The sequence below is a fragment of the Lepidochelys kempii genome, chromosome 20 (assembly GCF_965140265.1).
Source record: "Lepidochelys kempii isolate rLepKem1 chromosome 20, rLepKem1.hap2, whole genome shotgun sequence".
NCBI classification, from domain to species: domain Eukaryota; kingdom Metazoa; phylum Chordata; order Testudines; family Cheloniidae; genus Lepidochelys; species Lepidochelys kempii.
This window is the reverse complement of record NC_133275.1, coordinates 19,365,403-19,387,691: the sequence shown is the minus strand read 5'-3', so window position 1 is coordinate 19,387,691 and position 22,289 is coordinate 19,365,403. Positions and strand designations below refer to the sequence as shown.

The 22,289-nt window shown below is 41.8% G+C and overlaps 1 protein-coding gene and 1 long non-coding RNA gene across 3 annotated transcripts; one reads left to right on the top strand and one right to left on the bottom strand.

The window, feature by feature from the left end:
• Positions 1-6,852: 6,852 nt before the first annotated feature.
• On the bottom strand, positions 6,853-11,993 carry LOC140900870 (homeobox protein Hox-B1-like). The gene is made up of 2 exons (XM_073318790.1): positions 11,333-11,993; positions 6,853-7,625 (listed from the first exon to the last, which is right to left on the bottom strand). The coding sequence occupies exons 1-2, from the start codon at positions 11,910-11,912 to the stop codon at positions 7,282-7,284; spliced, it is 924 nt and encodes a 307-aa protein (XP_073174891.1). The 5' UTR covers positions 11,913-11,993; the 3' UTR covers positions 6,853-7,281.
• Positions 11,179-21,900, top strand: LOC140900871 (uncharacterized). 2 transcript variants are annotated; one of them, XR_012155738.1, is made up of 4 exons: positions 11,179-11,510; positions 12,144-12,313; positions 15,353-15,659; positions 17,591-21,900. It is a non-coding gene; the product is annotated as an uncharacterized lncRNA (long non-coding RNA). The 2 variants fall into 2 exon arrangements; XR_012155739.1 differs by having other exon boundaries at positions 11,181-11,510; positions 15,507-15,659.
• Positions 21,901-22,289: the final 389 nt, after the last annotated feature.

Genomic DNA, 22,289 nt, shown 5'->3' with positions numbered 1-22,289 from the left:
TCAGATCACCAGAGAAGTTTCCTTTTTTCTAAGGATTCTCTTTCAGTAATCTATCTATCTATCCATCCCGATACACACCCATCTGTCTATCTTTCTATATGTATATAATCCTTCAGACTTCATTGACTTTCACAGAATTACACCAGAGATAAATTTGAGCTTATATATTTTATAATAGGCTCCTAGGCACTATGGTAATAGAAATAATAATAAATAATGGAAATATACATAAGAATTTTTCTTTTGATCCTATATGAGTATTTATGATACTAGGCACTGATAATGTTTAAATTAATGGCTGATGTGCACATACACACATATTCTTACATGGGTATCTATTTAAATTTCTTATTCTCTTTGTTTTGAAAACAGAGGTGTCTGCACCTGTTTTTCTGTTTAAACTAAAAATAATCAGATGCAGGTGTTTACATTTCTGCATGGTGCAGAGGAAAGAAAGTCTGGCTTGATTTATAGGAAGCATCCTCAGTCATAAATCTCGGTGCAGTGTATATTTTTAAATGAGTGCTAGTGTGGTGTTTCATGTTAACTTTGCCTTTTTTCTTTCTTTCTTCCTTCCTTCCTTTTTATTTGAAACAATAAAATGTAATTAGAGGGTGAAATGTTCTTGCTCGGGAATTTGGGAGGGGATCGTGTCTGTCAGCACAACTGCCTGAGAAATAAAGGTCCTTATTCCTTGCTGGTCCAAATCGATGTCATCCCATGGACTGCAATGGAGCTACTGCTGATTTCTGCCAGCTGGGAATCTGTCCCCCTTGACACCAGTGGAGCTACATTGATTTACACCATCTGGGGACCTGGCCCCATTGACTTCGATCGAGCTATGGCCGTTGAGAATCTGGCCCCAAATTGAGATTTATGATAGAGAAATTTGCACCACTGGAAACCAGTGTCTCTGAGGTCAGGACAAGCCATTTGCCCTGGGGTTAATGGGTAATTTTAGGGACTGGTGTTTATTTCAAGTCTGGTTTAAAGGACATATTTATTGAAACAGCAGAAGGGAGAGAAATCTCAGGCATTTTACAATTCTGCAATCAGCCTCAGAGAGTAGCCTTAATTTTTAAAGGCAAACTCTGCTCTGGATTGTACTGGTGTCAAACTGGAATAACTGCAGTGGAGTCAATGAGGGCTACTGTGTATTTACACCAGTGCAAGGGACAATAGAATTGATCCCTACAGAGCAGGAAATTGAACTTGGCTTAATCCACACAAGATTTGATCTTTGATTTCTCTTTTTCACTTATGCTCTTTTTTCTGTCAGATGCTTTCTTGTACTTTCCTGTCCTCCCCCCTTCTATGGGTCAGTGTGTCTTTCCCTCCTGGTTTTAGCCTTCCACAACCCCTTTGTAGTCAGTAGCATCGCAAGGAGGTAGGCCAGAATTGTGGCCTATTGTCTGCACACCATCCTGCCAGAAAGAATAAGCCTGGGACCATACACAAAGCAAAGCAGGAATCAGACTGGTTCTCCTATGTGGACCCCTCTGTCTCCAGCCTGCAGATTTGTTAAAATTCTAGTTCCCTTTGGAAAATGAACAAAGCCGGAGAAGTGACTTGTTCTGGAGAGTGCAATGGATGATAATGCTTTATCCTCTGCTCAGTGACCAAGGATTGCAAGAACTGTGGAGGAGCTGCAGGATGCCACATCACTGAACGCTGCTGACATCAATTTCTACAGTTCAGCAGCGGCAAAGGCAGGTTGGCTGATATTTAAGAGGTATGGATTTGACCCTCTGTGGGCCCTGATCCTGCTGGAAAAAGCTTCTGTTCCCTTCTATGTCAATTCCTCAGCTAGGGCAGTGGATCAGCAAAGCAGCATCTGGTGAAAAGGAGAAATCTGGTGAGGAGGGGGATGAGAAAGCTGTAAAAATGGGAGAGTCTGAGGATGGGAGATGGAAAGAAAGAAAGGAGAGGAGAGAAGAGTAGGAGAGAGAATGATGAATAAAAAGAGAATGAGACAGATAAAAAGAGAAACAGAGACAAAGAGAAAGCGGAAAAGGATGAAAGAGAAGGCGAGATTTGCAAAGAGGATGACAAAGGAAAAGAAAAATGAGATGGAGGGACAAAGAGGGAATGAGTAAAAAAAAAAAAAGAGACACACAGGAAAGAAAGAATGAGAAAGACAAAAAGAAAGAGAGAGTGATCTGGGAGGAGAGAACAGAATCCTTGCTTCATGATCATTTTCATGGTTTGGGGCAAGGCTTTGTCTTTAACCTTCCCGTCGCAATGAAGAATTCCTTCTTTCTTTCTTAAACCCAAATAATTGAGTCATCTAGATTCCTATGATTTACCATTTCCAATGATAAATAGTCGTTACAGGAGTTAGCTAGTTGGCAGATCTTTAGCTTGAAGTTATAATTTGTCAAGCTGCCACTAGATTCATGTTTTATGCTAATGAAGGCAGACTTATTGACTCAGGGTTAGTCAATGACCGGGTCAACTCTGTCCTCAGGCAAGGAAGAGGTCAAAAGGTCAGAGGTGAAAGGAAGAGTAGGCCTGTATGGATTTTCTGTAAGACAGCTGTAATTTTAGAATAAAGCCTGTATAACACAGAGAAAATATGAAATGTTCTAATAGGCCCAAATGCAGTAGACACAATCTGGCGTGTACAATGCTGAGACAAAAGAAATTGATTCAGCAAAGTACCTTCTTATTAAGGGATTCCCCAAACCTGCTTGTACCCCATGCACAGTGTTGCCAAAAACTGGTGATTTCATCATGAGTTTGGTGTTTTTCTTAAAGCCCCAGCTCCTGGAATCATGGGATTTGTGTGAACCTCTCAGCTATCATTTTTATAAAATAGCAAGTTTCTGGCCTCATGGTTGCAGGAAAAAGCCTGAAAATGTGATGCCGAAAGGCTCAGAAACAAGAAGGGAACTAAAGGGATCCCCCAAAATTATTATTATTGCTTTAAATCTCATGATGTTTAAGCCAGCTTTGTGATGGGGTGGGCAGGGTTGTGATTTTTGAACACTTGTGGTTGCCAATACTTCACTGCTTTATGCAGACGTGAGCATGAGCCATGGGATACACATACACTGAAGCTGGATCCGTAACTTCCAGCTTGGGTAGACGTACATGTGCTAGCTTTAATTAAGCCTGCACACTAAAAATAGCAGTGTAGCCACCTCAGGATGGACCTAGGGACTCGGATGGGATTGTTCTCCGGTGGCTAGCCTATGCCAGTGCTCTTGCCATCCTGGGGTACACTGCTATTTTTAGCATGCTAGCTCAGTTAAACGTCTACTCAAAATGGAAATCACACCTCCAGCTGTACCCTTAGGATTCCGGAAGTTAGAGGTGATGTACTCCGAAAGACCTCACCTACAACCATGTGACCGCCCATTGTGGACAATCAGTCGCAAGGTGTTGGTTCAACTGTACATTATGGGACCTAGCGAAGGAATCACTGGGTGAAAATTCTCTGGCGTGTGCTGAGCAGGAAGTCAGATGAGATGATCATAATGGTCCCTTCTGGCCTTGAAATCTGTGAGTCTAGACCAGGGGTTCCCTAGCTGTAGTACATGAATGACTTGCTACATGAGCTTGATGTTCCAGCAATTCACGTCACAACAATTTTAAGAAGGTGGTGCGTGAACCAATACACGTTTGGGAGCCGCAGTTTGTGCCTCAAGGGAATTATCCCTACAGTAGGTGTAAAATATCTCACACTTGCAACCTATTTACTTACAGCAAAAAGAGGTTGGGGTTTTATTTCAAGCTGCTTGGTGTATATATTCTTAATTTTGAAATGTTGTCAATTTTTTTTATCGAAATGTGAATGATATCTTTGCAGATCCACCCTTATTTTCCAAAATGCTGTACGAGTTTTCCTTCCTTGGAGCAAATTTGCTCAAGAACGATCCATTTTCAAGGCAGGGGAGAAAGTTAGATTCACAATGCAATATTGCAAGGACTTTGGGGCAGGAACTGTCTATTACAATATGTGTGTAATGCGCCCAGACACACTGTAATGTAGAGATTCCAACTCACTGGAGCTGAGGTGCCATCTTAACATACATGGTAAATAAAAGAAAGAACAATAAGGTAACACAAATAGAATCAAACCAAGACAATTTTTAATGTTATCCATTCACATATCCATTTCCCCTCCCTACCACAACACACATTCCACTTCATATTGAAAGAAAATAAATAAATCAATAAATAAATCCATATCGTCCTTCCGATAGTCCTGAGGGACAAGGTGGGTCAGGGAATATCTTTTACTGGGTCAACTTCTGTTGGTGAGACAGACAAGCTTTCGAGCTATACAGAGGTCCTGAAGAAGAGCTCTGTAGCTCAAAAGCGTGTCTCTCTCACCAACAGAAGTTGCTCCACAAAAAGATATTCCCTCACCCACCTTGTCTCTCAAATACCCTGTGACTGACACTGCTACAACAACACTGCATACATTCTGATAGTCCCGTCAAATAAGAGGTAGACATTTTGCAATAGCTCCCTTCATTTTCACGTGCCTTTTAAATATTCTCCACTGTCAAAAGAAGTCTCATGTTCCATGCATTTAACTGGATTCACTATACATCTTTGGTTTAAAGGACTATGTGCCAGTTTTAGATTGGGGTCATAACTGAACCTTGCAATCCCTAAACATTTTAAATAAAACTTATCTTTCTTTCTTATGTTGATTCTAGACATTTTGCAGTTTCACCAAAATGTCTGAATTTACCTTTCAGAGTAGCAGCCGTGTTAGTCTGTATTCGCAAAAAGAAAAGGAGGGCTTCCACATGGAGTAATTTAAAATAACAAATTAGGAGAATTTTTAAACAGGCAAGGAGATAAAAGTTTAGTTACATAGCAATGAGAGGAAAAATAATTTAAAACACAGCAGCAACCCTAATTCAACATGAGTACTTTAGTGAACAACTCACAGCTCATTTCCAAAGTGTGATTAGAATTTTGCAACAAGGAAAGACAAAATAATAGCATTGGTGGCAAATTAGCATATTTGGTTCCTTAGCTATTGTTTCATGTGTGTTTTTTCTTTTTTTGCCAGCAAAATGAAGTGAACTGCAAATTTAAAGATCCGATTAAAAAGGCAACAGTTTCTAGGGATTGTCCTGCCTGAAATTCCACTGATGGGTGTATTATTTAGAGGTGTTAAAACCCCACCACCACCCCATTAATCCTTTCAGTGATGAGTGGCAAGGAAGACCGAGGGAAAGTTTGGTTAGCAGAACATTTGGTATAAATCCAGCGGCTGTTGAAGAAGAATGCTGTGTATATTTTTAAATCAAATGTACTTTTCAGCCACCTAAAGTCCTTTCATTGGGTTAGCCTCTTGTAATATATGATCCGAGTGAAAATAAACCAGTATTCTCCATGGACAAAAGGCATTTCTCAAATATATTTTGATAGTAAAACATCAATAATGATAATAATTATTAATAATAATAAAACACGGTGATGAAAATGAACCAATTATTTCTCCAAAGTGAGGCATTGTGTGCAAACTTTGTCTCAGCATAAGTGGCTCTAACATTACCTAGGGTTATTATAACACTTCTTATTGTTTGTTCTTGATAAAATGTTGGCCTCCATTTTATCCTTTATTAAAGTTTAAAAGGCAACTATTCCCATCTCTCCAGCCCATCACCACTGTCCTGTCAAAGTTCTGTGACAACACCCCTGATTTTTGCATTTGCTTTGTTGCTTTCACTCTTTGCTATAAATTAAATCCACTTTTAATATGAAGAGTGTGTTTCTTCCCAGCTGTTAGAAGATTTAAATGTTGATGAAGAACCTCGGAAATGTGAAAATAAATAATACACTTCTAAGCTTTTACTGACTGAGGAGGTTATTTATAGCATAATTACCATGTCTCTTATATTTCTAAGCCTGATTTTGAACTCACATTTCCTCTCCTATCCATTTGTGCTGAAGGTGCATTTAGCCTAGGAAAGCACATTTAAAAGATGGGGGAAACATCATATTTTCTTGATCAAATATCTGTCTAGGCCCACTGATTATACTGCATATAACTTGTTTCATATGGATTAGATCCAAAGTCCATTAAAGACCACTAGATTTTTTCCATTGATTTCAGTGGCTTGAGACCGGGCTTTTTCTGCCCCTTTAGTATCACATCAGAGGGAGGGTTAACTCACCCACTAGGGTATCATTTAGATGTGTGGGCACAAGAATAGAGATGGCATTCAAGAAACTGTGATAACCATCCTTGGCTAGAATGGCTGTCTGTGGCCAGAATGCTGAGTTCAGCAAAAATGTCTTGGTCTTAAAAATACTTCTGAAGAGCATTATTCTCCCTAGAAATTTCACCAAAATGGTATGTAACTGTATTACATATCTCTAAAATAATTACTCCCAGGAGATAATGGCTCTAGTTCCTTCTGAAAGGGCTCAGTGAAATAGGAACATTTGGAATTAGAGTTCAAATATGAAAATTATTCCCCAAATTGTTGTCAGAACTTTTTGTGGAAAACATGTAATTGAACCATTTGGTAAAAAACCACAAAAACAAATGGTGAAACTTTTCATGAAAAAAAGTTCATTGAAAGTTCCCACAAAACAATTTTGTCAAGAATTTTTGTGGGGGAAAAAAGTGCATCAAAACTCATTGTGAATAAGGCTCATGTCAAAACTTTTTGGGGAACATAATGTGTCAAAATAAAATTTGTCAACACTTCTAGTAGAAAAAGTTCATCAAAACCTTCCATGAAGAATTATCCTTTTTGTGAAAAAAATTAATCTAATCTTTTTTGTGACTAAAGATGTTGTAGAAGCTTTTTGTGGAAAAAGTCGAAATGTATTGTGAATAAAAATGTAACTGAAACTTTTAGTGGAAAAAACGTCCAGTTTACTCACAGAGAATCAAGAGTATGTGAAAACTTTTTGTTGTCTGCATTTTTTTGTAAAAAGTTCATGGTTTTGAAAAAAATATTTGGCCCTTTCTATTCACCTCTGCTCTACGAATTTGGAAGGGAAAGTGACCCCTTTATTTTTTAGCATGGCATCCATTAATCTAGCATCTGCATCTATTGGAAGGACACCGATTTAACAGCACAATGCTGGTCCTGTGCTATCGGTGGTGGTCATGGTGGTGAGTGTGGAAGTCTCTGCACATGGTTTTGGTGGGTGTTTTCATCCCCAAGTCCATTGCAAAGCATTGCACCCTTCTCTCTCCCCCAGCAAGATGAATGCAGGGGGCTGAGTGGATCTGATGGGAAAGTCTCTTTTCTGTTTCTCTGCCCAAGATCAGAACAGAAGTTCTAACAAGAGCCTCAGTCAGATGGGAGGCGTGGGAGCCTCGTTACTTCTGCTAGGAGAGGTAGCTGGGGAGGTGATGTCTGATTTGTCAGAGGAGGACTCCGGTCCATTGCAGCCAGCTGACCCCTCAGGGAAACCCTCCCTCTCCCTTTTCTTCTGCTTCATCCTGCGGTTCTGGAACCAGATCTTCACCTGGGTTTCGTTGAGCTGCAAGGCACAGGCGATCTCAACCCGCCTGGCCCGGGTCAGGTACTTGTTGAAGTAGAATTCTTTCTCCAGTTCGGTCAGCTGCTTGGTGCTGAAGTTTGTCCTGGGAGAGACTGCGTTTTTCTCCCCAGCAAAGCCACAGTCTCCTGATTTCACTGGAGACAAAGGGAAGGGGGGTGGGGAGGAGATGGTTATTAAAACCCATGAGGTTAGTAACTAGGAGGCTCCCTTTCCAGCTAGCTAACTTTCTTTCTTCTTTCTTAACCCCCACCCATACAAAAACACCTTTTTCGTGAGTAATATCCCCCCAACACCCACACACATACTTTCCATTATCTTTCTTTATTATATGCATAGATCCCTATTGCAAAATATACTCCTACGGCAATAGGTATTTATTCTGCAAAATAATCACATACACGTTCCTCTTTTCCACGATATATATTGCAATAGGAGTGTATTTAGCAAGAGGTATATATGTACCTGCCTCTTGCAATATATATATTGAAAAATAGTGATATGTAGGTATATAGGATTATTTTGCAGAATGAATATGTATTGTAATATGCGTATATTTTGGAATCTATATTAATTATGTAGATGTGTCTTTATATAGATGTGTGTTATAGAATATGTGCGTGCGTACTTGTGTATCTATGTGTGTATACATCAATTCATTATGTATATAGTCATTATATAAAACACAAGTAACAGGTTAGACTCCCGCGGGCTTCAGTCCTTTGAGCTCTGTGGTTCATAGAAAGTCCCCGGGCGGCCCTGGGATTTTTGAAGGAGCAGTGAAAAAAAGGTCAGTGATGTCAGACCCCATCTTGGGGTACAATGCCCTGTTTTGGGGCTCTGGGCTTTTCTGCCTTAAAACACACACACGGGGTTATCATGTTTCGATAACCAGGCTGACCCAATGGTCTTGGCGGCGGAACACGTGCAGGATGCGGGAGCCCAAAGGTTAAGTGGAAAGGAAAGGTGGTTATAATGGGAAACTTGCCAGAGATGGGTAGAAAGGGCCCGGGTCGGTCTTTCTTTCTTTTCTTTTCTTCTCCCCCCCCCCCAGTCCCCCGAAAACATTCAGATTGAGGGAAACACGTGGGGGTGGGGGGAGCGAATAACCCTTAACAGCTCTTTTCACTTTGGAATGACTCTAATGCCAATCACGAAGGTTTCACAGGCAGTCAGGGCAGAGAGAGGTGGGGAAGCCGGGGGGAAACTGCAGCAGATTCACTATCTGCCTCGGGTCCCTACACACCAGAGTCGCCTCCCCTACAAGCCATTAGCTTCTCTGATGCCGAACTCAGGCCCCAGGTAGTTTCACTTTCAACTCTTCCCTTGGAGTGGCCAACTGCCTTGTTAGAGCCCCTATGGGTCCCCCGCTCCCTGAGGGGATAAAATCTCGTGATCGCATCTGCATTTACAACCAACTAACTAACTAACTAACTAACTAACTAACTTTTTCTTTCTTTCTTTCTTTCTTTCTTTCTTTCTTTCTTTCTTTCTTTCTTTCTTTCTTTCTTTCTTTCTTTCTTTCCAAACACTGCTATTAAAGCGATGCACTAAATGAAGGGGGATAATCTGCATCTATTTTTGCAGAGTTGAGTCTGACGTCTAAGGTTTTGCGTTTACATATCAGCGTGATCTTAACTTTCAAATCAAAGAACAAATCTCTCTTTCTCCATCTCTCTCAGTCTCTATCTTCTTCCCTTCCTGTGTGTCTCCTTCTGTCTTTCCAATTTTCACCTTCGCTCTAACACACATGTCTTATTATAGTAGCATAAAGAATATCCCTCTGCCTTAGTATCGAGCTCAAAAATGAGCATACATTTAAAACAAATCTTCTCCATGCCTGTGAAACCCACTAAAAACATCTGAAACCATTTGACTCTTATTTGCTTTCTTTCCTTCGTTTTGCAAATGATCAAATTCATCCTTGTTCTTTGATTGATTTATATATGGCCAGAATCAGCAAAATAAAAAGCAGAACTTTCCCAATCTTGTTATATTTTTGCTCTCAGTGAATGACAGTTAACCGACTCCTCTCCTTCCCCTCTTGAAGGTGAAACAATGAGATAAGGCACGAAACAAAGAGAAAGGTTTTAGCCTTACTTATTATATATATATAACCCCACGCGGTTGCTTTCTTGGTTATTTGAATAGCTTTTCCCCTTTGGTCGAGAGAGTTAGGAGAAGTCGGAGTCGTTTATAAACCCAGATCATCAGAAGAGAAAACTAAACAAACACTGCCCACACCCGAAAAGTTACAGGAGAGAAGCAAACATCAATTGGCAAACTGTTTGCAAAACGTAAAATCTGTTCCCCTTCAATCAAACTCCAAGAAACTGGAAAATCATACTGTCTATTGCCGTCAAAAGACCTTTAAACTCGAACGGCAGAGGAAATCCTTTGGAGGCAGTGAACTCGGTTTGATTATTTTTTTAAAAAAACATTAAAATCTCAGGCTGTTCCACTGGATTGCCTTTGAAAATATCAATTGCTTTCTAAACCCCAAACGATCTCCTTTTTCAACGTTAAAACCGGGATGAAATGTGCATTTCCCACCCCTCCCACTTGAGAAAATACATCATTTCACATCCAGTTAGTTAGATACTTTGTAACAACATTTAACTTTTAAAAAAAATACATTACCCAGAAATTTGCAAAAGCTTGGAAGAAACTTTACAGGCAAACGCTTGAAGCAAACGCGAATCTGTTTGCACAGATGGTTCTACTATGGTAATTTTAAAGAAAGTTGTGATTTTTTTTAAAAAAAAAAATCCTTCAATTTATACAATATTTAGCAAAATGTCAGAGATAAATCTCTTGGAAGATATTTATGATGCAAGGAGCCACATATAATTGGAAGTAAATAAGAAACTTCTTATGATCTATGAAGACACAGATTTTTATCGATGAGTTCAGAAAATGGTTTCATTACGCGGCTTAATATTTGGAGAAAGTTTTTCCGCCTCTCAGTTTGAAAAAGGTAATACATGGACTTTCCTCTGGGGAGTAATTTAAATGAATATAACTGCTACCCTTTGAATTTTGCAATGCACTGAGCGTTGTCAAGATCAGAATTTTTTGGTAGAATAATTTTGAAGCTAAATTCCCAGCGCACAGAACTAAAAGTCAGACTTGCTAATTACCAACCTGCTAAAATTATACAAAAGTATGACGTTGTTTCATCTCTTTTATTTTGGGCTAAATTACTTTTATGGGTGGTGTTGTCGCGCCTAAATTAAAATGAGACAAAAGTCAGATTCCTGTAAAATGCATTTTAAAATATTGAAAAAAGACGTTTAATTTTTCAAGGAAACAATAACCCCATTCAAAACCACACCCTCCCAATCCCCAGGTTCAACATTAATTTCAAACTATACATGTACCTATATATATTACAGATCAAATAAATATTTGATATATGTTTAAGATTCTATCAGTCAGATCAAACACTTATTTGGGGACCATTCTGGCCAATTGTAGACAAACATGTCCGTTTCCTCTTAACTCGTGTTTTCTAAAAAATAAAAGTTTGTTTCCCTTTGAATGATTTTTTTTTAAAAAAGAAAGCAATAATTTTAGACACAAGACAACTTTAATTGAAAAAAAAAAGTTCTGAAAGTCACACTCAGCTTGGGAGAAGGAGTGTAGTTTGGAGGTAATCGTAACAAACATCATGGCAGAGAGAAAATTTAAGGCAAATAGACCTGCTTAGAGACAGGCATGCGCCAATGTGGGGGGGACGGGACACCTGAATATCTTCCACTTTTATTACCTAGTGACGTTACTTGGCCTCTCCAAGTGACCTGCCACCCACAGTTAAATACACTGGCCTCTGTCTCAGACTCACCTGTTCTGGGAAGGTTCCTTTTGACTCTCATCCACTCAAAAGTTTTCGTGTCACCGTAAACATCCTGAGAGAGGTCCCCTCTATCTTCTGGCACCACCAGAGAGTTACAGCTGGGGGGGTCCTGGCTACAGGCGTGGTACCGATCCGCTCCCCGACCCCCGGAGCGGGGTCCAATAAGGCAAGCTGGGTAGGCGGCGGCGGCGGAGGGGGGTAGGCTCCCCCCAGGAAAGCCGGGGTCATGAGAACTGGGTGGGAAGGGGCTGCAGCAGGATGAGTTATAACCTGGGGAGGCGAAAGCGGCGCCGGGAGGTTGGCTGGGGTTGTAAAGGGGCCTGGGCCCAGCCGCGGGATGACGAGAGGGAGCGGGGAAAGGATGGGGCTGGCCGGGCGGGGAGGGGAGATGCGGCGGGGGGGGCCCTGCAGTTGGGAGCTCCCTTCCCAGCACGCAGCGATCGTCCCCAGCACAGCGGATGTTGCACGGCCTCCGCGGCAAATGCTGGAGTCTCTGCTCCCCGGGCCAGGTCCCTGCATAGCCCGACCTGCTCTCTCCCCCCCAGCCCAGCTCTGGCTGAGGGTTCATCCTCCTCTCATTGTGCTGGCCCCCACCCGCGCTAGCCCCCTTGTCCCGCGCCCTGGCCCGGCTTGCACCATGTCAAATGGGGCACTTCCCCGGCCCGGAGCGCGAGGAAAAGCCAGCTGAAATTCGATACAGTGGCAGGAGGGATCACGTGGCCGGCTCTTGGCCAATGGCCAAGGTTCACTGGGAGAGGGACTGTTTGATGAGTTAATGGCAGCGATTTGTAACTTTCAGTCTCTCTCTGGGCAAACACACAAGAGGGATGATAGGAAACAGTTTCTGCACCAGATCTCTCTCTGGGCTGCGAGAAATGGACATGACTTCATCCCTCCCCCCAACCCAACCCAGCCCAGCCCCAGCCCACCCCACCAGACCCTCCTGGAATCTCTGCTGGGATGCTCAAGGTAAGTCCATTTTTATTCTCACACTCCCAAGTTCGCTTGCATGCATCTTTTTGCTGTGGGGGTTGTTTTTTTTTTTTTTAAATAGAGCATCCCTCCCTCCCCTTCTTCTGTATCCAACCATAATACACCGTTTCATCTTCATTTAGCCGATGAAGTTTGAAATTACTTTTGCAATGAAAATGGATGAACATGCTTGTGTGTGTGTGAGAGAGAGAGTTTAGTAATGAAACGCAACAAACTTTCTGTATAGATCAAGTGGATACTCGTTAATAGAAATCCCAAAGTGGCTTTATTGATAACCTATAAGGCAACTTTTCAGACTAAAATATCCCATTATAATAGAGGAAAAATGTTCTTTCTTTCTTTCTTTCTTTCTTTCTTTCTTTCTTTCTTTCTTTCTTTCTTTCTTTCTTTCTTTCTTTCTTTCTTTCTTTCAAAGCCATGGTCAACTGCCTTGGTTAATTCCGCTCCCCCTCCCCCACCTTTCACCCTTTCCAGCAATAATATTTAAATTCAGATGTCTGGGTTTTCTTTCTGCTCTCCCAAGCTAAATCTCCTTTGGAAGAATCAGTGGGTAAGAAAATGTATTATTAATTATACTCTAGTTTAATCAGCCAGACCTTATAGGAAGGTGGATTTTGTAGAATAGTTTTAATTTAATTGTATTTTGATCTATTGGCTTGTTTTAATTGAAATAAGAAGATGCTAGGAATATGGAGAATAGTTACACTTCTTGATTGTTAGGAGTCTTATAAAGATGGTTATCTATCTATATATCAATATAATGACTCTGAAACTGGAGGTTTTGGAGAAATCATTAAATCCAATTTTTATGGGATAGTTTTTAAGCCTTTTTAATATGATCCTGTTGTCTTTTTAAGCTAGCAACGTTTAGAGACAGTCACCCAGATGTACTTTTTGAGTTTTGACTGAAAAAAACAAGAGCTCAGATGAAGATGAAGGAAAAAAAGGAAAGAGCTCAACTCCTCATGACTCAAAGTGATGTTTTCTTCTCCAGTTGATATTCCAGGCACGTAACACTGAGCCCAATGTTCCTGCTTCCAAGAAATATTAATCTAAATTACTATTAATAAGGGACAGCTACAAGTTAATTGGCATTAAAATAATTCATTTCAATTTGTTAATATTAAATGAACAGATAAGACTTTTGCTTAAAATGTACTCATGTTCTGCCTTTTTTATTAGTTATGGAGAAGAAAATTCTCTGAAGAAACCATTCTCTAAAAAAGAGTTTTGGGTTTTTATTTATTTATTTATTTATTTATTTACCAAATGTAGGGTGCAAAATGAAATGCACTTTTTCCCCCAATGGAAAAATGTGTGTAATGATTTATTACGAAACCATCTATTGGAAAGAACCACACAAGACATCAGTGAATTGGTGAAACACCTGAATGACTAGAAACTTGAGTAGAATTTAAGTGAGCCAATTTATTTCCAACTATTAATTATGGAATGCAATCCTTCCATTCATTCTTCTTCCCCAATCTCCAAGGGCCGTTGCCCCACCTTTAAAGCCACCCCCTTTCCTTATACAAGATCTGGGACATTTGCACAAAACTGAGTTTCCCCCACTTTTAGACATTTTTTGACCACTTGAAGGTCTAATAAAATATTTAAACCTCATATCCAGCCATTGATTTTATGTAAAAATGTTCTGCTGGTGGAATTCATTAGGCTGACATTATCCCCACTCTTCAGCTGGGCAAAAGGGCTGTCCCATTCCCCATCTGCTTACTTCCTGCAGAGCCAAACAGAGAAAAAAGCATCTTGATTAATATTTACAAGGTCCTGTCTCTGTAATTCATTCAGCAGCACTCTCCCCTTGTTTGTCAACTGAAATCTGGATGCAGATGGCACCTAGGAAAGCTTGCACTAGAAAGAGAAGGGGGGGAGGGAAGAGGCTTTGTATATGTGAATAAAACAAGAGTCTATATGGGCTTCTGTCTGAAGCACTCCAGGACTGTATTAATTGAATCAGAGAAGTTACTCATTCTGGTCTGCTCCATGCCAATGCACCTGCTCTATTTCATGTGTGGTCTCCATGTTTTTTTTGGACACAGCCAATCCAAACAGGTAGCAGCATTCATTTCTTCAAGGAGAGGGCCAAGCCACATCTGCCATCGACCTGTGCAGTGGCTCATCATGATCAAATTTGAGGGCCCCTGTGAGTTTAGCAAGCTCAGTGAAACCTGAATTCCACCCTCCACCCTTCGTGTGTGTGTGTGTGTGTGTGTGTGTGTGTGTGTAGGAAAAGTGGAAAAGCAAGTTTCCAGTGTCCACAATTAACACAAACTCTTAGGAGAATTCCAAATATTGCTAATAATCCCAAGAGCAGCCACATTCAAGACTTGTGTTGTCTCTAAATAAAGACACAGGATGGCAGGGGGTGATGGGGGGTGGGGAATGTATTGTGAAAGAAAGAAATATCTTTATCAAATACTTTCAGTGGGACCTTCCTTTGCAACCTTAAGCCCTGGCCAATTACATATTAAAGATGGCAGATGTTAAGAAGCTGGGTGTGTTTTCTATTGTCCTTGGCTTCCACAGAAACAAGGGCAGTTTTGCAATGAAATATAAACTTGCAGCCAAATTAGTAGAAGCTTAAAATCTCCATCTCTCCTGAAACTGTAGGGGAATAGAGCCTTTCCCCTGTGAACACAGAGCGCATGTATCAATGTTTGTATAAGGCCCCACCATACTTTTTAATATTAAGCTTAATATTTTATATGGGGTTGGGTGGTGATTGAGGGGGAAGGGAAGAAATCACAATGGATTAACATAGACAATTGATGTTTTGCAATATAAGATAACATTTACAAGGCAAAACAGTTACTTGTCAGGTCCCTGCGGGGGCGGGGAGGGGCGCATGATGGGTGATGTGTGGGATTCTGCTTTGTTTTTGAAGTAAAAATGTGTGATGGATGTTTTTTTCCCTCCATTCCTGATTCTAATGGGCTTTCCTGTTTTTATTAATAAGTCATTTTAAAAATCAGGTATTATTATTCTATTTTGGAGCATGGTGGCACTTACAGACCCCATCGTGCTAGGTACTGTACAAGCAGCTGACAAAAAAGATGGCTCCTCCCCGCAAAGAGTTTGAAATCTAAGGGCATGTCTACGTTTAGCTCTGGAGTGATTGATGCAGCGGGGGTCAATTTCTCACGTCTAGTGAAGTCATGATAAATCGACCGCCGAGCGCTCTCTCATCAACTTCGGTACTCCACTGGAGAAGCATAGGCGGAGTCGACGGGGGAGTCGAGAAGCGTAGGCGGAGTCGACGGGGGAGAGTCAGCAGTCGACCTACTGCAGTGAAGACACTGCAGTAAGTAGCTCTAAGCACGACTACTTTAGCTACATTATTTTCATAGCTGAATTTGCGTAACTTAGACCGACTTAGCTTGCCACCCCCACACAGTGTACACCAGGCCTGTGGTCCCAAGCCTACAAATATGTGCTTAACTTTACTACTGTGGCTGGTTCTTTCAATGGGGACTACCTATGGCAGTGAAGTTCAGCATGAGGGTAAGGCTTAATCTACACTACAGAGCTTATGCCAGCAGAGCCCTCCATGTACACTGACAGAAAAAGGTTTTTCTTTCCACACCGCCTTCCTGAATGACATTAGCTGTGTCAACAGAAGCCCTATACTGATGGTTTCTTGGCATATCTGTCACCGGGGGGGGGGGGGCGGGGAGGGTCTGTTTTTTTCACACCTCTGACCAATATAAATGACACCAGCATAAGTTTGAAGTGCCGACCAAACCCTGGTCAACACTTAAAATTTAGATTGTCCTAGCTACGTCGCTCAGGAGTGTAAAAAATATTCACACCCCTGAGCGCTGTTGGTAAACTGACCTAACCACTGACATAAATGCTGCTAGGTCAATGGAAGAACTCGTCCATCGATCTAGCTACTGGCGGATTCCCTGCATTGATGGAAAAACCTATTCCATCACAGTGGGAAGCATCTACACTATGGCACTACAATGCCACAGCTGCAGCAGTACACGTAGTGTAGACATAAGGGTTTTCAGATATAAGTTTAAAAGTTTGGCTGCTTGTAGAGTTAAAGAGACAACGTCCCCTCCTAATGTGGACAGAATTTGGGAGGCAAAATAAGCTACCATGGTATAAGACATCTTTATATTGAGATAACTGCATCTACACAAGGGCTTATGTCTGTATAACTATATCCGTAAAAAAATCACACCCCTCTTCCATGCTGTTATACTGGTACAACTTCTGTAGCATAGACCAGGCCTTTCACAAGTATTTAACTTACTACCGTGAGCAGTTTACTGGGGGTTACTCATGGCAGTGAAGGCTGGATCTACACTACAGACTTCTGCTGACATAGCTCTGTCAGTCAGGGGCGTGAAGAGGAGTGACCCCAGAGCGATAACGGTGCCAGCAGAAACCCCTAGTGAAGCTGTGTCTTTTCTGGTAGAGCTTGTTACACACATGGCGGGTGGTTTTACTGTAGTGATACAAAACACGGCTCCCCGCTAGGAGCACTTTGCCTGTATAGTATGCTGGTATTCCTATCCTAGTATGCTGGTGTAGACATGGCCGAAGTGTTTGCAGGATTGGGGCCTAGCAGCTTGGGGAAATTGACCGGAATAGGATACTGTGGAATAAACTATTCCAGGATACCTCTTCCTGTGGACTCTCTATTTCAGAATAAAAGTCACTTGTATTCTGGAATAATTATTTTGCTTCCAAAGTGGAATAATTTTTTCTGGAATAAAATTGCTTTCATTCCAGAAGAGAGTGTCCACACGGGCAGCTATTCCAGAACAGCTGTTCTGGGGCAGTTTCCTTATGTAGACAAGCCCAGGGTAAAATGGGGAATAACATGTGGATACATCAGACTGAGGGGGATCCCAAGGTATTAATGAGATGCTGTGATCAGCACAGTAGATAGTGGTTGCAGCACACCAGCTACCTACCCGTATTGTGAGGTTTTTGTATGCATCACTGCAGAGGTGAGTTTTATAGAGGGACTCGAAAGAGGATATTGTGATGGTGGTGCCGATTTTTACAGGAGCATAGGTGAGGCATGGGAGAAAGAGTGATTATGCATGGAATAGTAGAAGGAGCCATTGAGTCTCACACTAAGAACTTTAAAAGCCACAATCCAAAAGTTTAAAGAGAGCATTGCATGGTGTGATTCATAACATAATACATACGCACACACATACATATTTTGTGCCTCAAACATCATTTTTTATGTCATCTTCAATTTTCATTAAGGTGCTTCCACAACTCCAAGTAGATAGCACAATCCGATTTGAGAGCTGCCGGAAAGAAGAATGAGGAACATGAAGAAGTCTTCAGTCCCCCAGTGGATTGGAAGAAGGAAGATGTGCAATGTCCAACATGATGTTCTGATTGTCTAGTGGGTGCATGGAGGTGTCCGAAGAGGCTGGTGGAAAATGCAATGAGGAACTGACAAGGTTCTCTTCATTTTTTCCCCCTCACTGGGTAAATGAGTCTGCACTGAAAAAATCGGTCTTTCTGGAGACTTTTAGTATCACTCAGGATTTCTGTCATTTCCTCTAAATGCAATTTTTGCGGTAAATTGAGCTTCTCACTTCAATATAAGAGGCAGCATAGATTGGAAAGGATAGACATGTCTTACAGTTAGCACAGGGAGACAAAAATTGTGGGAGTCTCTCTCTTTTTGGCTAAACACACAAAATATAGGTTATTTATAGCCCCCCCCCCCCGGTATGTATATCACACATGTGGGATAGAGACATGAGTAGGGGGATGAATGGATGGTTAAAGATTCTAAGGTTCGACAGCAATGGATGCCAATCTGAGAAGCTGGGTAGATAGAGGGATAGGCCCTGGTCTGACATTGCCCTGCACCGTGTCTCACCACTTACACCAGTGCAAAGTGTTTGTAAAACTGACTTCCATTTACACTAGGCTCATGAGGTGCTCAGACACTGTGGGGATGAGCACAGTATGATGAGTCATAAGTTCATAGATTCCAAGGCCAGAAGGGACCATTGTGATCACCTAGTCTGATTTCCTGTATGGCACTTTTTTTTTTTGAGTTTCCCCCCAGTAATTCCTGGAGCAGATCTTTCAGGAAAACATCCAGTCTTGATTTTGATCCAGTGGTTAATTACTCTCATTGTTTAAAATGCATGCCTTATTTCTGGTTGGAATTTGTCTAGTTTCAAGTTCCAGCCACGGGATGGTGTTATACCTTCCTCTGTTAGATCGACAAACCCATTATTAAATATTTGTTCCTCATGTAGCTACCTATGGACTGTAATCGAGTCATGTCTTACCCTTTTGTTAAACTAAATGGATTGAGCTCTTTGAGTCTCTCACTGTGAGGCATGTTGTCTAATCCTTTAATCATTCTCTTGGCTCTTCTCTAAACCCTCTCCAATTTATCAACATCTTTCTTGAATTGTGTACACCAGAACTGGACAAGATTACAGTAGCGGTCGTGCCAGTTCCAAATACAGAGGTAAAATAACTTTCCTGCTCTTACTTGATTCCCCTGTTTATGCTCTAAAAGCTGCATTAGCACTTTTGGCCACAGCATCACACTAGAGCTCATGTTCAGCTGATTATCTGGCATGGCCCTCAAATCTTTTTCAGAGCCATTGCTCCCAGAATAGAGTCCCCCATCATATGAATGTGACTTACATTCTTTGTTCCCAGATGTAGTCATTTACATTTAGCCATATTAAAACACATATTGTGTGCTTGTGCCCAGCTTACCAAGCGATCCAGATGGCTCTGTCTCAGTGACCTGTCCTCTTCATTATTTACCACTCCCCCAATTTTTGTGTCATCTGCAAACTTTTCCAGGGATAATTTTGTATTTTATTCCAGGTCATTAATAAAAATGTTAAATAGCCTAGGAACAAGATCACAGGATGACTGTGAGCCACCAATGGGATGCAGCTGTGTTAAAAATAAAATAAATAAAAGGCAAATGTGATCCCGGGGTGTAACTGGTGAGGTATTTCCAGTAGAGCTAGGGAAGTATTAATGCCCTTCTACAAGGCCTCATCTAGCAAGACCTCATCTGGAATACTGTGTGCAATTCTGGTCAACCACGTTCAAGAAAGATGACTTCAGCCTGGGACAGGTGCAATGAAAGGCTGCTAGGGCGATCAGGGGAACGGAGAGCTGATCTTACAAGAGGAGACTAAGAGAGCTGTGCTTTGTTAGCCCAGCAAAAAATAAAAATAAAAAGGACTGTGAGGGGATGTCACTGCTGCCTATAAATACATCAGAGGGGTAAACACCAGGGATCAAGAAGAGGTCTTGAAGCTAAAGGACAGCACTGGCACCAGAACAAATGGGAATAAATTGGCCAGGGGTAAATTTAGGCTAGAAATGAGAAGGTTTCTAACCATAGAATCATAGAGTCATAGAATATCAGGGTTGGAAGGGACCCCTGAAGGTCATCTAGTCCAACCCCCTGCTCGAAGCAGGACCAATTCCAAGTTAAATCATCCCAGCCAGGGCTTTGTCAAGCCTGACCTTAAAAACCTCTAAGGAAGGAGATTCTACCACCTCCCTAGGCAACGCATTCCAGTGTTTCACCACCCTCTTAGTGAAAAAGTTTTTCCTAATATCCAATCTAAACCTCCCCCACTGCAACTTGAGACCATTACTCCTCGTTCTGTCATCTGCTACCATTGAGAACAGTCTAGAGCCATCCTCTTTGGAACCCCCTTTCAGGTAGTTGAAAGCAGCTATCAAATCCCCCCTCATTCTTCTCTTCTGTAGGCTAAACAATCCCAGCTCCCTCAGCCTCTCCTCATAAGTCATGTGTTCCAGACCCCTAATCATTTTTGTTGCCCTTCGCTGGACTCTCTCCAATTTATCCACATCCTTCTTGAAGTGTGGGGCCCAAAACTGGACACAGTACTCCAGATGAGGCCTCACCAATGTCGAATAGAGGGGAACGATCACATCCCTCGATCTGCTCGCTATGCCCCTACTTATACAATCAGAGGAGGGAGATGCTAGAACAGCCTCCCCATCAGCATAGTGGGGGGCAAACCACCTAACGAGTTCTAAGATGGAGCTTGATAAGTTCAGGAGTGGAGTCCTAAGCCGGGGTTGCCTGTGGAAACGGGGACTGGGCTCAACAACCCAGGAAGTCCCTTCCAGTCCTATGTTCCTATAGACTAATAACCTTTATAGAACAGAGCAGAACTTTGCACCACTTTGGCCACGGGCAGGGGCCTGCCAGTGAGTGTGTACGTCATGTACAAGTGCACTGCCAGAACGGCGTGAAGTGCCTGCAGTGTCAATGACAACCAGGCTGCGCTAATTGGGTGCCTGTTACCCCTACCCTGTGCTCCATTGGTGCTGGTGTGTATGACAACTACTGGCAGAGCTTGCTGCGTGGTTTCCAGCTGTCATGGTAGCAAACTCTGCTCTAGTTTGGGTTATTCTTGCAGCACCGGCAGCTGTTCCACACACTCACATCTTGGGGGAAACACATTTTCCCTCGGGCAGAAATTTCCCATGAGTCAGCGCAGCCCTGAGGGGCATTATGGAAGTTTGAGGGAAGTTAGCTACTTCTGAGCTCCAGGATTGTGCCATAAAATAGTATTTTAGCTTAAATGAATAACCCCCCAGAAATGACTGAATTAAAAGGCTCCAAAGTTGCTAGGCTGTTGGTCCAGGAGGAAGGCAGAAGAGATCATTATGATCATCCAGCCTGACCCTCCTGCATAACACAGGCCAGAGAGTTCACCGCCATCTAGTCTATAACTTAGTGAGCCAGGATGACAAGAGTCTACCAAAATCTGCAGGGGAAGGAATTGAAAGACAAACGCCAAAGTGATAGGCACCTTAGAAATACCGTAGCTATGTGGTAGAGGTCAATAGATAGAGCGACAAACCGTCTATAGTGTGTAATAATAGGATATTATTCTTTTAGATAGATTGGGAGCCCTCAAGAGGCACTCACGGTGTTTTAGAAGCCACCAGAACCCAATCACAGCAACCACCTGCAAGTAGCTAGGTCACATGTAAATTACATATACGTTTGTATATATTTAGTAAAGGTTATTCCGAAACAATGTGGATTTTTCCATATTTTTGTGCAAAGAGCAAAAGGTACTACATCCTGTCTACAAGGAGCAAACATTACACCCACCATCTCCTCTAGATGGGTTCTCCCACCCACCAGCATCACTTCCATGTTGTCCAGGTTGTCCTTACCGTGGATAGGTACCTCGAATATAAAGACATCATGCTCTGGGTCTAATTAAATATGAGTTATAGGACTGCTGTAGGGAGAGAGAGAGAGAGAGAGAGAGAGAGAGAGGTGTATCCATCTTCCACCCTGCAGTTATACCATTATAAGGGAAGCTGCTAGCAACCCCTATATTTAGGTTGCATAACATCCTCAGCTAGGATGTGTCCATTGTTTGTAGCAGGCCTTTGAAATTCCCAGAGATGAAACCCTCAGGTTAGAGAAGAGCCTTTTCTTCGTCCTGCAAAATTCACATTTCCTAACTTTGGAGCACTTGACTTTACAATCGAAATTATATTCTTTTAACTTAGGGTTTGTGGTTGGGTTTTCGTATGGTATATCATTCTATGTCAATGTGTATTATATGTTCAGAAAGAAAGAAAGAAAATCAGTCATTTGTATAAATAATAACTTGCAGCCAAACTAGCTAGAAATGTTATTAATCATGTTTATTACATTAGTGCCTAAGGACTAACCACTGCCCCTTATCTATATGGATAAGACAGACACAGGGTGGAGCAAGGGGTAGTACATACAAGCTGAGTGAAAAAATCAAATGACTGGGAATTTTAAATGGGCTTAGATTTGGGCACCTAACTCTTCTAGCACATTTGAAAACCCAGCTGCTCTCCTTTGGCAGCCCAGTTAGAGTCCAGCTTGAAACTTTCCGCACAATACCCGACTGAGGCATGAATTAATGCA